The sequence below is a fragment of the Letharia columbiana genome (assembly GCF_014066305.1).
Source record: "Letharia columbiana isolate WasteWater2 chromosome Unknown Sc0000060_s0, whole genome shotgun sequence".
NCBI lineage: Eukaryota > Fungi > Ascomycota > Lecanoromycetes > Lecanorales > Parmeliaceae > Letharia > Letharia columbiana.
This window is the reverse complement of record NW_023501103.1, coordinates 46468-64530: the sequence shown is the minus strand read 5'-3', so window position 1 is coordinate 64530 and position 18063 is coordinate 46468. Positions and strand designations below refer to the sequence as shown.

Here is an 18063-nt window from a genome sequence, read left to right as displayed (position 1 = left end):
GGAGGGTTGGAAGGTCGACTTCTAGTCATTCTGCTGGCAGTTGCGACAAATGCGATGCCGATGAGCTCATATGAGGCGGCTGTTTCGTATGCCGCACGTACTCTACACATCCATGGTCAGATTGCAGGGGTCAGTATCGGTCAGAGTCTCTGCAGGGGGCAAGCCGGTATGTGTCTAGATCGATCGCAGCACCAACAGGTTCATGCAAATATCGAGCGATGATCGCGAATGGTTTCCCAACGTGCATGTGAACCGTTGGAGTGATGCTTGACCGGTTCGGCAGACAAGAATGCTGCGGTGAGATCGAAGGATGCTGACGAGGATTGCAATATGACTCTCAAGAGTCAAGCCCGCTATAGTGGAAAGTGTCAGAGCTGCGGGAGAGCGTGTGGTGATGCTGCAGTTGTACACGGGCAGGTTTCTGAACGCTTCTATTACTACTCTAAAGTTCAAACGGATTTTGCATTGAGTTCTCGGGCCCGGCAAATGCTCCTCTTCAAGATTCGTTCGGTCTTCGAGTCACGATTGAGTACTCGGCCTGATATTAAATCAAGTCGCTCAATGTTCTTGGGAAGGGCTGTTTAGATACGATGAGTGCTGGGACCCAAGGTCTTGGCAAAAGGTACTTACTCGTGCGGCCGATAAATCTATCCTCTTGGCAGTCTAGTCGCAAGAGGGCTAATACCGCTCACGGAAAGCATGAAGCGTCAGCAAGGTAGATGATTTGATTGGTACATTAGGTTATCCCGCACCGGACTGTCAAGAAGCTAGGAAAACTAAATTTTTGGCCGCACGAGTAAAGCTAGTAAAGGTGAGCGTAAGGTGAGCGTAAATTACGATTCTGTACTACCGTAAGGTACCTTAAACCATCCTTATCCGCCTTAGCCTAAAGCTCGACAGCTAAAGGCATGCCCCGGATCTTCTTCAACACCACCCTTCTGTCTCCCTCACAACCTGACCCAACAGCACCACCCCGTCATCACGAGCATTTTTGACTCTATCTAGCCCAGGTTCTCGGGTATATGCCATTCTTGCGCTACAACACATCATATTTTTCACCATTCTCCAGCATTGACGCCGTTTATCAACCCATATTGATGAGTGAAATCTGAAATGAGTACGAGCAAGTTGCCGGGTACGAAGAGGGGGCTACGCACGCACAGCGGTGCTAGGCTCTCAGTCGTCCCCACATTCCCTTAGGAGACATAAACCTCCAGCAAAATCACCATGGCGGAGAAAAACATAGATGCCTTCGCCGCGAGGCTGGGCGATGTGAACCTTGGTAGGAGATACCTCCGCTCTTTCATTGGGCAAGCCATGGGTGCGTTCGCAAAACAGCAACTGACATTTGCGCAGAGGTCCAGAAGAAATACAACATCGCAACAGAACTGCGGGACAACATTGACATTTTATGCAATGGCCCTACCTACCCGATCTTTCTCAAGAAGCTCGTTCCAGTATTCATGAAGCTCCTTGAAGGTCCGCCTGTCTTCATGAGCACGAACATGGAACATGTACGCTATGCTCTGAAGCTTGCTTTGGAAATGATATGATGCTGATGCTGGGTCTTAGAGACTTCGGAATTGCGTTCTGGAAATTTTTCACCGACTGCCTATGAGCCATGTTGAAGCGCTCAAGCCGTACGCCACCGATATTGTGGATCTCCTTATGGGCTTGGTCCGGACGGAGAACGAGGACAACGCGATATTGTGCATGAAGACCATAATGGACTTGGAGCGGCATCAACCGGAGGCAACTGCGGCAAAGGTGCAGCCATTCTTGGACCTCATATTGGAAATGTTCCAGGCTATGGAACAGGTGGTCAAGGATACCTTTGATGCCCCGGCGCAAGGTTCTTCGACTGGTACGACTCCGCACAACCCTCAGAACTTTCAATCCCCACGCCCAGGGTCGCCAGCTGCTTCAGTAGGTGCGGAATTGGGACTGGAGACCCAACAAGCTCGCCCGCTATTGAAAGGAATGCAGTCGTTCAAGGTTTTTGCGGAGTGCCCCATCATTGTTGTCTCGCTGTTCCAGGCCCATCGTAACTGTGTGCCCGCCAACGTTAAGAAGTTCGTTCCTTGGATTAAGAAAGTCCTTACACTACAAGCTAGTCCACAAGAGCGAGCGCATACCGAGGCTAGCAAACGTGACGAGATCTTCACAGGAGTTTGCAAGGACATCAAGAACAGGGCTGCTTTTGGGGAGCTTATTACAGCTCAGGTCAAAATGATGAGCTTTCTGGCCTACCTACTGCGGGTCTATGTTCAGCAACTACAGGACTTTCTGCCGGTCCTGCCTGATATTGTTGTGCGACTGCTACGTGACTGCCCAAGCGAAAAGTCATCTACAAGGAAAGAGCTACTAGTAGCCATACGGCATACCATCAACTTCAACTTCCGCAAAATCTTCCTCACCAAGATAGATGATCTGCTAGACGAACGGACGCTCATTGGCGATGGTCTCACGGTCTATGAATCAATGCGCCCTCTTGCTTACAGTCTACTTGCCGACCTCATCCACCACATTCGAGAATCGCTAAGCCGGGACCAGATTCGAAAGACAGTCAACGTGTTCTCCAAGAATCTGCATGATAGTTTCCCGGGAACGAGCTTCCAGACAATGAGCGCGAAGCTTCTTCTCAACCTGGCCGATAGTATTGCGGGTCTGCCGGACAAGAAGGATGCTCGTCATTTCCTGATTATGATATTAAGCGCGATCGGAGACAAGTTTGCTGATATGAACCATCAATACCAGAACTCAGTGAAGCTATCGAAGCATTGCGATCCACAGTCGATAGACGCCATACCTGAAGACCACCTAGCGGACGCGAAGTCTCCCCCAGATTGGGATGAGGTTGACATTTTCTCCGCTACGCCTATCAAGATGTCAAATCCCAAAGATCGTGGAGCCATCCCTGTCGAGGACAACAAATTTCTGTTCAAGAACCTCCTGACTGGACTAAAAGGCATGTTCTACCAGCTCAAGATCTGTAACCCCGAAGCTCCGGTTATGGATCCTGGCAACGCCCCTGCGAACTGGCAAGAGGTCTCACATGGCTATAATGCAGAGGAAGTTGAAGTCATCAAGAAATTGTTCCGAGAAGGAGCTTACGTGTTCCGATACTACAGCTTAGAGAAGCCTTTTGCCGAGGCGTCTTCTCCTGTGGAGTTTTTGACTACCAACTACGGCGTCCAGAGCGGTAAGGAAGAAAAGGATCTCCTTGAGACCTTCGCGACCGTTTTTCATAGCATCGATCCTGCAACCTTTCACGAAGTCTTCCATTCTGAGATACCCCTTCTCTACAGTATGATGTTCGAGCACCCGGCTTTACTCCATGTTCCGCAATTCTTCCTGGCCAGCGAGGCCACCTCGCCAGCTTTCGCAGGCATGCTCCTTCAATTCTTGATGGATCGGATAGGAGAGGTTGGCACTTCAGACATAAAGAAGTCGTCGATCTTATTGAGGATGTTCAAGCTCTCGTTCATGGCAGTAACGTTGTTCAACCAGCAGAACGAGCAGGTCCTGCTACCCCACGTGACCAAGATTGTGACTCAGTCAATCCAACTTTCCACAGCAGCGGAGGAGCCAATGAACTACTTCTATCTCTTAAGGTCCCTGTTCAGGAGCATTGGTGGTGGACGATTTGAGCTTCTCTACAAAGAGATCTTGCCTTTACTGGAGATGTTACTCGAGGTCCTGAACAATCTTCTGCTGGCTGCGAGGAAACCGCAGGAGCGAGACCTTTACGTGGAACTATGCTTGACCGTTCCAGCTCGCTTGAGCAACCTCTTGCCGCATTTGAATTTTCTTATGCGACCTCTGGTGGTGGCTCTCCGAGCTGGCTCCGATCTGGTTGGTCAAGGATTGCGGACGTTGGAGCTTTGCGTCGACAATCTCACAGCAGAGTATTTGGACCCCATCATGGCGCCTTTTATCGACGAATTAATGATGGCATTGTGGGATCACCTGAAGCCAAATCCCTATAGCCACTTCCATGCCCACACGACGATGCGCATACTGGGCAAACTTGGTGGTCGCAATCGCAAATTCCTTAATGGTCCCCCAGACCTTACCTTTCAGCAATTTGCAGACGATTCATGTTCCTTCGATATCAGGCTGGTGGGATCGGGCAGGGACCGATCTTTTCCTGCAAGTATTGGCGTTGATCTCGCCATTGCGAAGCTATCAGAAGTCCCAAAATCACCACCTACGAAGAAAGCAGATCCCTACTACAAGCAACAGGCCCTCAGATTGATAAGTGCGCAACTGAAGATACATATAGGTTTCGACAGCTTGCCAGACGACTTTGCGCAGCTCGTACGACTACAAGCTATTGATCTACTGGAGGCCAAATACGACGCGACACCCGACATTCTGCAAATGGCGGATCGTGAGAAGTCTATTCCCAAGAGAGACTCTCAACAAGAGACATTGAAAAGGCTGCTGAAAGCTCTGATGCTTGCAACAACATTGCCAGATCTTCAAGGCACGGCCTCCTTATTACTTACCGACGTCTGCCGCCACTTTACGATTCTTGAAGTTGGAAGAGCGCTAGCCCACATAAAGCAATCGAACAAGGACTTCGATGTAAAGTCTGGCGAAGGTCTCTTGTGTCTCGACAGCCGTGTGCTAGCTGATGCCATTGCCGAACAATTGTCGTCGGATAAGGCCACTCTGAGAGAAGCAGCCGAATCCTCTATATTGATAGTACACGAGGCCGCAGCAACCATTCTCGGAGGTCCAGAGCGGGTGGAACGACTGCCATTCTTCTTGTACCTGGCAAAGACTTTCAGTCACAAGTGCTATGAGGAAGACTGGTTCGTCAAAGCTGGAGGGGGCCTTGGAATTAACATACTCACAACAAAGATAAACCTTGGCGATGACTGGACAAAGGGCAGGCAACTTGAATTTATTCGGGCTCTCATGTATGTCATGAAGGATATGCCTCAGGATTTGCCGGCCAATACGCGCGGTCAAGCATTGAAGACTGTCGACATCTTGCTACGCAGGTGCAACAAGGGAATTTCCAAAGAAGATCTAAACAACCACTCGAGCCCGCTCATTCACCTCTGCGCGTTCTTTGTGACCGAGCTCATGCACATGAACAAGCACGTCCGTGAAGCTGCTCGCAAAGCTCTTTCCATCATCGCCCAGGTCATCGGTACAGAGGTCCACGAGCTCATAGCCCCCGTCAAGGATAGACTACTGCAGCCGATCTACCTAAAGCCGCTCCGAGCTTTGTCTTTCGCTACTCAGATAGGATTCATCGATGCGATATCGTATTGTTTGGGACTACAGCGGAATCTAGTCGAATTCAATGAGATGCTAAACAGGCTTCTGACCGAGACAATGGCTTTGGCTGATGCTGAAGACGATAATCTCGCTTCAAAACCAGCAGAATACAAGACTGCTGAATCTCTCGTAGCCCTTCGGGTATCCTGCATCCGACTCCTGACACTTGCCATTGGCTTCTCGGAATTTGCAGGGCAGCAGCAGACCCAGAGCCGGAGTCGGATCATCACGATTTTCTTCAAATCTCTGTACTCGAGCTCTCCTGAAGTCATTGACGCTGCCAATGCTGGTCTAAAGGGCGTCCTGTCCCAGACAAACAAATTGCCGAAAGATCTCTTGCAAAATGGTTTGCGACCTATCCTTATGAATCTGCAAGACCCGAAGAAACTCAGTGTGCAAGGGCTCGATGGACTTGCCAGACTCCTGGCTCTGTTGACCAATTATTTCAAGACCGAGATAGGCGAAAAGTTGCTCGCTCACATGACTGTCATTGCTGACGCACCAGTCCTACAGAAGTCATCTTTCTCTCTTATTGAACAGAATCCTCAGATGAAGGTCGTCATTGCCACTCTCAACATCTTCCATCTATTGCCGTCTACTGCCGCGCTTTTCATGAAGGACATGATAGAAAGAGTGCTTGATTTGGAGAAATCACTTCGGAGGACCCACTTCAGTCCATTTAGGGAGCCTCTTCTCAAGTATGTCAATCGCTACCCGAAAGAAGCTTGGGATTTCTTTTCCGAAAAGTTATCTGAAATGAAGTACGGCCGTTTCTTTGCTCAGCTTCTTGCTTCACAGCGAAGCGGACCTCTGCGCGAAGTCCTCATCGGAGATAGTGAGGGACTGGCGAAGGCTTCATTTGACCTCGAAGATGCAGAAAAGAAGGATGCTGCTTCTATTAATGCCATTCACGCAATACATTCACTGGTTCAACACACATCTGCTTGGCTTGCTGATAAGGAGTCACTACGTCAGACCCTAATGCGGGTTGGCAAAGATCTCAATCAGAAGAGAAAGATGGACACAATTCATCCAGACCTACGTTTAGCAGCTGACCAGGCTGCTGAGCAGCTGATGGAGATTTTCGTGCAATTTCTTGGACTGGCTCCCAAAGACTTCGACTTTTTATTCCAGCTCATCGACGCGGTAACCATGGAAGAGATCAAGGAACAGCCATCGCTCTATGCGTTCATCTACAGTCATATCATCTCCAATGCTTCTGTCGACTACTGGCGAAGCCTTGTCATGCGCAGCCTTGAGCTTTACAGTCTCCGTGGGTCGTCTCAGAGAACAAAGACTTTCGCGTTCCGATATCTCGTCAACCCAATTTTCGCCATGGACACCATGAGAAGCCTGACAGAGACTGCTAGTTCGTTTCCAACACGTCGCCTCATCGATAAGAGTATTGTTGACGCGATTCACAACAAGATCTGGAAGCCACCAGTACTGAATGACGCCAATGAAGACAATCCACAGCCAGGCGCCGATCATTCGCGGTTGGAGCTCCTGCAGATGTCAGCGCTGCTCTTGAAATGGCACCACAGCCTTGTTTCCGAAGCGCGCAAAGATATAATCAAGTTCGGCTGGAGCTATATTAAACTTGAGGATATTATCAATAAGCACGCAGCGTATGTGCTCATTGGTTTCTTCATCGCGCAATTTGAAACCCCACCAAAGATCACCCAGCAAATATACGTCGCTTGTCTAAAGGCACATCAAAACGAAGGTCGCGCTCTTGTAGTCCAAGCTCTAGACTTGATTGCTCCAGTCCTCCCGAAGCGTCTCAACGCACAAAGCGATCCGCGATATCCCATGTGGGCGAAGTGGCCTAAACGAATACTGTCAGAGGAGAGCTCCAATCTTCAACAACTGATCGGTATTTTCCAATTCATGGTTCGACATCCCAGCTTGTTCTATGAAGCCAGAGAGCATTTTATCCCGACCATCATTCCTTCGCTGTCAAAGATCGCACAACTGCCAAACCCATCAAACGAGCACAAGAAGCTCGTCCTCAATCTGATTCACATGATACTGGAATGGGAGAAACGCCGAGTCCAAGCCGGAGACCGTCCAGGTTCTCAGTCATCCGAGTCTTCGCCCGCGAAGAAGCGCAAGCTTGAGCTGCCGAACGGTGGTTCTGCGTCGCCAGCGCCGAGCTTGGGGCCTCCATCAAATGTTGAACGAAGCGAGTATCAAATTCCAACACCACTTCGGACGATGCTCATCAAGTACCTCACGCAGTTCATCAGTAGTCTCCCAGAGCGGTATCCCGTGCCCAGTGTCAAACTAAGGGATCTCCACTCTACTACTCCCCAGATACCTTTGCCTCCAAATGAGATGTGCAGAAAGGCCATTGGCCTCTTCCATGATCTTCTATTACCTGAGTACTGGTCTGACTTGGAGGTTGATCTTTTTCCAAGGACGTCAGAGCAGATATTGGCTTCTGAGAAGACGGACAAGGGCGATGACAAAACGGCCACAAGCATCGTCAACACGCTCCAGGTCTTGCGCATTGTGCTGAACATCAAATCGGATGAGTGGATCGTGGCACAGCTGCCCCAGATACAGAAATTGCTCGAAAAACCGAGCAAAATGGACAATCCCGAAATACAAGACTGTCTACACACCAGTGACAGAGTCCTTGACGGCGACCGGCAGATTCGGCCAATGGCACAGCGGATCATTGAGGCTTTGCCAGAGGAGACGAGAGAAGAGGACGACATGGAAATTGACACGCCAGCTAAAGACTTCATGAGCTTCATGTCCTCTGTCGCAACGGCGACGATGGGCGAGGGCAACCTTGTTGCAAGCATCAACATCTTCGAAACCATAGCAAGAGTCAGACCCAAGGAGATCGAAACCCACATTCCTCATATCATGCGAGCGCTGTCAACGAAGCTTGCCAAAGACCAAGTTGCTCAACCTGTAGTCCCACCAGGCATGCAGCCAGGAATGCGGCCCGGTGAAGGTCAGCCAGGCGCACTTGATGAGCGAGAGATGGAGTTGTCCAGCCAGTTGATCTTGAAAACAATTTGGATCATATCCTCGAGGATGGCAACCCTTGCGGATCAAAGACGACCGTTTCTCAGCGTGCTAGCCCAACTAGTAGAGCGATCGCAGAACACCAAGTTGTGTGAAAGAATCCTGCAGATGGTGGAGACATGGATATTCGACTCGAGCGATCCCTGGCCAACCTTGAAGGAGAAGACGGCAGTGCTTCACAAAATGCTGCTCTTCGAGGCACGTCCAGATCCGACGCTGTTGCATAAATTCTTGGACCTAGTTATTCGAATCTACGAGGACCCAAAGATCACTAGAACCGAATTAACAGTAAGACTCGAGCATGCATTTCTGATTGGGACACGGGCGCAAGATGTCGACATGCGAAATCGGTTCATGACCATCTTTGACCGAAGTTTGACGAAGACTGCAAGTGCCCGACTCATCTACGTGCTCACCTCGCAGAACTGGGACACTCTGTCTGAGAGCTTCTGGCTTAGTCAAGCACTCCAGCTGATTTTCGGCGCCATCGACATGAACACTACGGTTCAATTACATTCAGAAGACTTCAAGATGATGCCACCGGTTCACCTCTTCCCTGTCTCCGGCAACGAGTCTCGAAAGGATGATCTCATGCTTGACGATAAATTCGAGGACTTCATGGCGTCTCACAGACGTTTCTATTCCGATCTTGGAGATGTGAAAGCTCGTGACATCCTTGAGCCCCTCTGCCAGCTGCAACACACTGATTCAATTGTCGCCTACGAACTGTGGATTGCAATATTCCCCCTATGTTGGTCCTTGTTGTCCCGAGACGACCGAGGCGAGCTCGAAAAAGGCATGGTAGCCCTCCTAACGAAGGACTACCATCAACGTCAAGTCGACCGGCGGCCAAATGTTGTGCAGGCTCTTCTGGAGGGAAGTGTTCGAGCTAAGCCGAAATGCAAGATACCACCTCATGTTATGAAATTCCTTAGCAAAACATACGATGCCTGGTACATCGCTGCAATGTCGCTCGAGGAGCAAGTCATGGTTTCACCCATCGATACCCCTACCGTTCGTGAGAGTAACTCAGACGCATTAATTGAAGTATATGCCGGTCTTCAAGAGGACGACTTCTTTTATGGAACATGGCGACGTCGATCCAGATTTGTAGAGACCATAGCAGCCCTCTCGTACGAACAAAATGGCATGTGGGATAAGGCTCAACAGTTGTACGAGGCTGCGCAGATAAAAGCACGCACGGGAGCACATTCATATTCTCAGGGTGAGTACATGCTTTGGGAAGACCACTGGATTTTATGCGCGCAAAAGCTTCAGCAGTGGGAAATATTGTATGATTTCGCCAAGCACGAGAATTTCAACGATCTCTTACTAGAAGCTTCATGGAGACACCTTGACACTTGGACCGGCCAAGAGAATATGGAACAGCTCAGCTCGATCATCAAAGCCGTGTCTGATGCCCCAACACCACGAAGAACCTTCTTCCAAGCATTCATGTCCTTGCTCAAATTCCACGAGAAACAGGAGCCGCCTCAAGAATTCAGCCGCATCTGCGACGAATCCATACAGCTTTCCATTCGAAAATGGCATGGCCTTCCAAAGCGTATCACCAATGCACATATTCCGATCTTGCAGAACTTCCAGCAGTTAGTTGAACTTCACGACGCCAATGTCATCTGCATCAGTCTTTCGCAGACCACACAAGCCAATCTCGATGGCAAATCACAGGAGCTGAAGCTTCTGCTCGGTACATGGCGGGATCGACTGCCAAACGTTTGGGACGACATCAATGCCTGGCAGGATCTGGTGACCTGGCGACAGCATATTTTCGCTCTCATTAATCGAACATATCTGGGCCTTCTGGGACCTCAACAGACCAACGCCACAGGTAATTCCTATGCATACCGAGGATATCACGAAACTGCTTGGATCATCAACCGCTTTGCGCATGTAGCTCGAAAGCACCAACTGCCAGAGGTGTGCCTCGCCCAGTTAGGTAAGATCTACACGCTGCCCAACATCGAGATCCAGGAAGCCTTTTTGAAGTTGCGGGAGCAAGCCAAATGCCACTACCAGAATCGCAACGAGTTGCACAGTGGTCTCGACGTCATCAACAACACGAATCTAAACTACTTTGGTCAACAACAGAAAGCCGAGTTTTTCACTTTAAAAGGCATGTTTCTAGCGAAGCTCCAACAAAAGGATGAAGCCAATGATGCGTTTGGTACCGCGTTATACTACGATATTCGATTACCAAAGGCTTGGGCTGAGTGGGGCTACTACAATGACATGATGTTCAAGGAAGAGCCCACGAACATGGAACGGGCTGCCAATGCTATGAGTTGCTACCTGGAAGCCGCCGGTCTGTACAAGAACGCCAAATCACGAAAATTGCTGAGCCGCATCTTGTGGCTTCTAAGCATTGACAACCCCGAGAACCGGATATCGCAAGCCTTCGAGGAGTTCAAAGGCGATACCCCAGTGTGGTACTGGATCACATTCATACCGCAGTTGCTTACAAGCCTTGGTCACCGTGAGGCTACCCTCGTCCGCAACGTACTGACAAAGATCGCGAGGGCCTACCCGCAGTCCTTGTATTTCTTGTTGAGAACGACTCGAGAGGATATGGTGCAGATCAAAAAGCAACAAGAGCAGAGGCAAGAGAAGATGAGCAGGGCCAAACAGCAACAACAATCTCCCAACGTCAAGCACGATCATGCTACGCCTTCTGACCGACAGGGCAGCTCATCGCGTCCAGGTACATCAAACGGAGAACCACTTCCAAACGGTGAGGTTAATGGGGCAGAGCCAAAGCCAGAGCCGAATGGAGATGGTCCAGCAGCTCCTGATGCAGAGCCTGAGGCCACGCCAAAGAAGCCATGGGAACATTCCGATGAGATTATGTCTGTATTGAAGACTACGTTTCCTTTGCTCGCGCTCTCGATGGAGACCATGGTGGACCAGATACAGAAACATTTCAAGTGTCCACCTGATGAGGATGCTTATAGGCTCATCGTCGCCTTGCTTAATGATGGCTTATCTGTGAGTTGCCATTCATTTCGAGATATACTAGTTCACTTTAGTACTGACCACCCACAGTACATCGGACGTAACCCAAGTGCATACGCCCAAGACTTTAAATTACCCCCAGCCACAGAAGCGAACATCCGCAAATTCGCTGAGACCATTCTACCCCCTCACATCCGAAGCTCGTTCGAGGAGGACTTTGTTGCAAAGAAGCCCACCATGTACGAGTACATTCACAAGCTGCGGAAATGGAGGGACAAGTTCGAAGAAAAGCTTGATCGTCGACCTCAATCAGTTAGTCTGGAGACATACAGCATCCCACTGAGCGAATTCAGATTTCAGAAATTCGATGAGGTTGAAGTGCCAGGGCAATACCTGCAGCACCGCGATAAGAATCAGGACTTCGTCAGGGTAGAGCGATTTTTGCCCAATGTCGAGCTTGTACGTACCGTCGGCTTTTCACATCGGCGGTTGAAGATACGAGGTCAGGATGGGAGTACACATCCTTTCGCTGTACAGCATCCAGCCGCTAGACACAGTAGGAGAGAAGAGCGGATCCTACAACTCTTCCGGATCTTCAACGGCACTTTATCGAAGAGAAAAGAAAGTCGACGACGCAACCTTAACTTCTACCTCCCTCTCATGGTCCCGTTCTCACCTTCACTTCGATTAGTACAGGACGACCCTTCTTATATTTCACTTCAGGGAGTCTACGAAGACCATTGTAGGCGCAATAGCCAGAACAAGGACGATCCCATTCTCTTCACTATGGAAAAGCTTCGGCCCGCGGCGCCAAACCAAATGGATCAAGGCCAAAGTCATTCCCTCCGCACGGAAACTTTCACGGCTATCCAGAGCAAATGGGTCTCCAACGACATCGCACTCAGCTACTTCCAAGCGACCTATCCCTCCTATTCCGACTTCTTCCTCTTCCGCCGCCAGTTCTCGTACCAGCTCGCTGCTCTCACGTTCATGACCTACATCATGCACATGACTGGCCGCTTCCCCCACAAGCTCTCCATCTCGCGTGCGACGGGCAATGTATGGGGTTCGGAGCTCATACCATCCATGATGTCGCACAAGCCCCACTTCTTCAACTCGGAGCCCGTGCCTTTCCGGCTGACACCCAACCTTCAAAAACTCATGGGCCCACTGGCAACTGAGGGACTCTTCTCGCCTGCCATCATGGCAATCGCGCGTTGCCTCACGGAACCTGAAAGTGGCAGCGAACTCGAGCAACAGCTGTCCATCTTCGTGCGGGATGAAATGATCTTCTGGTTCACGCAGCAGCATAAAAATATCCTGGCGGAAGGGGCGCTGAGGGAGACGACGGTGCAGAATTGCGAGCTGGTAGTGAAGAAGGCGGTGAGCCTTGCGAGACCGCCCGATGGGGTGTTGCCGGCGAATCAGACGGTTGTAGATTTGGTGGCCAGGGCGGTGAATCCGGCGGCGTTGGCAATAACCGATGCGCTGTGGATGGGGTATCTGTGATAAAAGGGTAGATGAGGAAGAGAAATGCTGGCAAGCACTTGGAGAATTGAATGGAAGATGAATGGAGTTATTGGAGTTCGATGGGCCCATTGGGAAATCCCCAGCTGGGCTTGAGATGTTTCGGCGATCTCGTGTGATTGCATGACTTTTAGCAAGGCGCTGGGGGAAGTCAGGGACAGGACGTTTCGGTTTTTTGGGACTCAATTTACGCTTGATTGCATTCTCTACATGCTTGAGCGGTGATATCAGTCTTTGACTTTTGAGCTTACATAGCAAGAAAATTGAAGAGGCTCCAACCTTTGTGATGTTGTCTTGGTACTGGAGAGGTTTGTTGTGTGCAGTAAAGCCTACTAACCGTTGGAGTATGTGAATAATGAAGAAAATGATAGGCTACACACATTTTAGGTTTAGCGCATTACTCGTATGCTTCAGGTGTGCAATCTCCCGTCGGAGCATACACCCTTTGACCACTGTCTTGCTCATTCTACCTGCATTCTGCATGAGTGTTTAAGGGTACTCGTAATCATCAAAGAATAGAGCAGCTCTGAAGAAGAATGAAGGCCTTGAATCCTCTCTTACCGGCCACCAATTACATACTAAATCATATCCAAGACAATCAATCTTCCCCGAGTACTGGACCTTACTTGTAACATCTTGCTCCCTCAGCCCATCTTTTTCCGAACTTTGCCTTCCACTTCTGACATAGCAGGCGACTAGAATACTTACCTACCTTACTGTACACCCTTAACGCCCATGTCTAGACAACTGGAGCGTCAATAATACTGCTTACTGCTGCCAACTTGTCCAGTGAAGATGGACAATCTTTGTACCTTTGTTCAACCTCTCGGAACTGCCTTCCATCTTAGCTGACAGATGACTTTGCCATGCCCATGTACTAATTGTCTTCATGGCACCATCCTTTCACCACTTAGAAACACTGCAGATACAAACTAAAACTTCACGTGGCCTGTGTCCTGCATCACGATAATGGCAAGGTTGCCTGCGAATATGCGAGGCGTCCCAACAGGCCTGCACGCGTCCTTCATCAATACTTTGCTCCAATAGTAATAATATATTGACGTACAGCTTCTCCATCTCACCTGAACCGAGTCACCAGCACCTGTTCCCATTTGAAGCCTGGAACATCCTCCGCTGGGCTCTATGGTCGGTAATGGCCCAACAATCCTTCATTGCATCTTGCATCCTACGCTATTCATGAGTTCCACAAATTTCCAAGGCTTTATTGTAACCCTCGAAGCCAACGGTCACCCTTGTCATGAACAATCTTTCTGCCGGAAAAGATCATGGCCGCTCCCTGGGACCGTCGAAATACCCGTCCCATTCTTGCTACTCACAACAGCTATCATGGCCAAACCACTACCTTCCAGCCTCCCCTTTCAGAACATCCTGGCCACCCGAGACCCCCAAAGCCTTCAATTTCCGAGCATCATGGCCGTGGAACTCCCTTCGGCCCTCCTCTTGAAGAGACCAATCTTGTGCCGGTTCCATACTATGAGGCTTACACCATTAGGCCAGATGATTTAACGTCCAGTGAAGAACGATGGTTACTTCCACCTAAGAAGTTGATACCGGCAACCCAGGAAGACCTCCATGCAGAGGTAATCAGACAAAGGCAGAGTGGCCGTACCGCTTGCAGAGAACTCGAAGATTGCCATGGTCCAAAACGGCAGTACATCGACAGATTCATCACGGAGAGGAATGCCACTACCTCGCTCGGCCATTTTGAAGTGGCCCAGCTCAGGCTTGAACGGGTTCCGAGAGATTCTGGGAAGGCTTCTAACCGCAACAATGGCCGAAACTACCATGCCCGTGATTACAAGCAAAAGGATTCCACAAAACCTAGGCAAAAGACGGTGTATATGCACATCATCCTGCAGTTTATGAAGAACCCCAACAGGCTTCTTGCCGAAGTCCCGCCAGTGAACTTTGCTCCTCGTAGTTCGATTGACGGCAATAGCCATTGCAGTGGGAGGCAGCATACCTCAGAGGAGCAAATATTAATACCTCCGATGTCCTCCAACGATCAGCCTTCCGCATTGCCTGGAATCAGCCGGCGACCTGTCCTAGCTCGAGGGTGCTCTTACAATACGGGGAACGAGCAAGTCATTTCGCCCCCGGGTCGCTACATTTCTCGAGGCACTCAAACCACTTTCCAGGCACGCATTTGGCCCCACAGTGACTGGTGTAGTGCTGACAATACTGACGACGCAACCCTTGAGGGCGCTCCCGAGGAGGATGCCTGGACTACGACTACCAGCGTCGAGGAGGAAACGCTCAGAGACTCACACTCCCACGATGATGAGGTCGTTCCCATGGGCAATTCGGTGCCCGCGTATGAGTTCGCAAATGAGTTGACTGAAAAAGAGTCCAGGGGCAGTGATGAATACGAGAAGCCGCCTTGGTTTCAAAATTTGCAGCCCGGTCCGTTGCTCCTTCACCTTCAGATATGAAACGTCGACTTGATCAGAGCTGACGGGGACAAAGTCAGGTCTCCTGGCATATTGGACGAGCAGACTGATGTCCGCTATCAGCAGGATGACGGGGAAGTGTCGACCACGCACAAGGTGAAAGACACTGACGATGCTTGCGAGCAGGATGACGACGAGGTATTGAAAGCACACGGGGAGGGAGACGTTGACTATGCTCAACCCAATATGTCTTTTGGGTCTGGTAAAGATATTGGCCAAAGGCCGCCCAACCATGCTGCGAACCACATAGAACTTGGTGATGATGATGATGATGATCATGATCCCACCCAAACTACACTGAGAACGAGAATGTACCGACAGCCACAGAAGTGCGCAAGCTCGACTCCATAGGCGAGCACCCAAGCACCGGTCCCATGGATATCACCATGTCCAAGTATCTTTCGAACTTGCCAGGATCAGCGCCACAAGAGAAACTCCCACCCTCGGAACGATACAAACCGCGTCCCCCTCTACACCCCCTCCCAGCGCGACCCTCCCTCACAAGAGCGTCGGCAACCTATGACAGCAGACCAACTGACGACTCCGAAAGAAAATCATCCAAACGAGTATCCTTCCAACAAGCTCCGACGCCCCTCTACACCCCACCCAGCACCTCCACCTCGAGCCCCGTCTCCCCATCCGGTTCCCCACAATTGTCGTTCCGCAATGTCCTCGCAAAGCCGCCGCCCGTCAGTATCCCTCCGGGACAATACACGCCAATAGCCTCATCTTCGCCTTCAGGAAGTTACGTATCCCCATCGTCTCCAACCACAAACCGCAACCCATACAACTGCCTCGTACCCACCTGCGACAGTTCTTTCGACCACCCCAATGATCGAGACCGCCATGAGCGTCAGCATGAGATAGGCGATCCGCCGTACTCAAAATGTGCTATCTGCCATTTCTCGCGCCCGGCGGGTACTGTTGTCGATGGAGGATTGAGAGAGCACTTGATTGGGCACATGTATCGCAGGCATCCAGAAGATATGGAGTCTGCAAAGAGAACATATTGTGATAAGGTGGCCGGGTAGTTGGGCTGATTTCATAGGAATTGATTAGGGGCAGGGTGGTGCCACGAATGGACAATCGTACAATGTTTGCTGCCAAGTTGACGCAGCGCTAGGGTTTGGACTTGAAATCCACGGCGGTTGAGATTCTTGCCAGTCGCAACTACATAGTGGAGGAGCGACCCGGTTAGCATCTCAGAAGTATCATGGCTAGGCAGACCAGGGTCTTTTCTCAGGATAACAAGTCTTTGATGCAATCAGAGTAAACGGGAAAAGAGAGACAGCAGTAAAGTATGAAAAGTTTAACGGGGTCACAATTGTGGAAATACGTATTGAAGGTAGCCTGCTGAAATTATCTAACTTTTCCTACATTTGATTCTTCTCCATACAACATGGACATCGTCCCATTCAATACCAGAGACACTACAATTTTCATGCGTGAACCCTTCGGTTTAGTTCAAAAAAAGGGCCTTGAGGACGACAAAACTTCCCCGTTGCTGCTGTTCTTATCAATCCTTTTCACAATCCGTACCGTTTCAGTTGCCATGCTTCACGACGTCTCGCCTTTTGTCCTTTCACAAACCCAAGGCACTACATACCTTATACGTGGGGTCAAATAGGCAGGTGGCCCAGAGAAAGGCCTCAAAAGAATCGAGTGTAGACGCCATGGCAGAGGGAGCCCAACTGAGCATTCCACCCAGCGTTAGCCGCTCCGAAATCGTTCTCGCCCGAGAAGAAAGGGGGACCCCAGTCTTCACATTTGCCATCGAGACATCCATTCACCCACTCCCCCCGGGCACTGTCTGTCCGGGATTCTACACGCCTCGTGGGTACCATCTTGCGGTACATCGGGGTCCTTACGAGACATGCCCGGCGACACACGTCCGTCCGGCGAACGAAGGCCGGCCGTGCTCGAGCGGGCTACCATTGGGGATTTGCTGGATGCTGCTCCGCAGGCTTCGGGTAATCGTCCACGTGACGTGGTGACACTCGATGGTTATTGGACCGTGGCTGCTCTGCCGCTGCAGCGTTGCGAAGGCGGGTCTGATGGAGCTCTCTCTTCCCCAAACTGTTATTCTCGCATGGATAGATACCGTCTCATCTCTGCAATTCGTCGACTTTGTGCAATCGGCATCTAGTACCATACCACAATCGAGGGAAGAAGGGCTTCTCTGAGATTGATTCCCAGTTTCGCGTTACTGCTTTTGTCTAGATCATGATACTCGCTTTTCTAGTGACTGGGCACAATTCCACCTCCGAAACAGTATCAGAAACCCTGTGGCATTGAGTTTTGCGTCCAATCACAAACAGGCCTGTGTAATGTCACAGACAAATACCATTCATACCTTAGGTTATGTTTCATTTCCTGAGAGCTGAGAGGAGTCTCAACTTCTGTATCCCTTGGCTACTGTTCCCATTGCATGATGACGCAGATTGTTCCAAGGAGCAAGTCGGTCTTGTGGAAAGCAAAGAAAGCTGACGAGTCACAGCCTTGAAGGAGAGAGCAAGGAATACTTTCATCTTCAAGTCATGATCCGACGGCACTTCCAAGTTATCTCAGTCTGGTGTGGTACCTTCCTCTTGGCACTCAGCTGACTGCTGATTCAATCCGTCCGAGTGTCTCGGCTTCCTTGGTTCTGACAGCCCACAACGTGGATAGCTCGGACGATCCCGAATGGTCTTGTGAGACAAACTGCACTCCTCGGAAAGATTCGACTTGCTGACCCTATCTCACCAAGGCTTTAAGAAAA

The 18063-nt window shown here is 50.2% G+C and overlaps 1 protein-coding gene across 1 annotated transcript; it reads left to right on the top strand.

The window, feature by feature from the left end:
- Positions 1-1227: 1227 nt before the first annotated feature.
- On the top strand, positions 1228-18058 carry HO173_011229 (uncharacterized protein; the record flags this gene model as incomplete). Its single annotated transcript, XM_037313110.1, has 8 exons — positions 1228-1282; positions 1357-1514; positions 1573-11340; positions 11398-12806; positions 14348-15258; positions 15322-15561; positions 15627-16332; positions 18052-18058. 8 exons carry the CDS (start codon positions 1228-1230, stop codon positions 18056-18058), a joined length of 13254 nt encoding a protein of 4417 aa, XP_037159991.1.
- Positions 18059-18063: the final 5 nt, after the last annotated feature.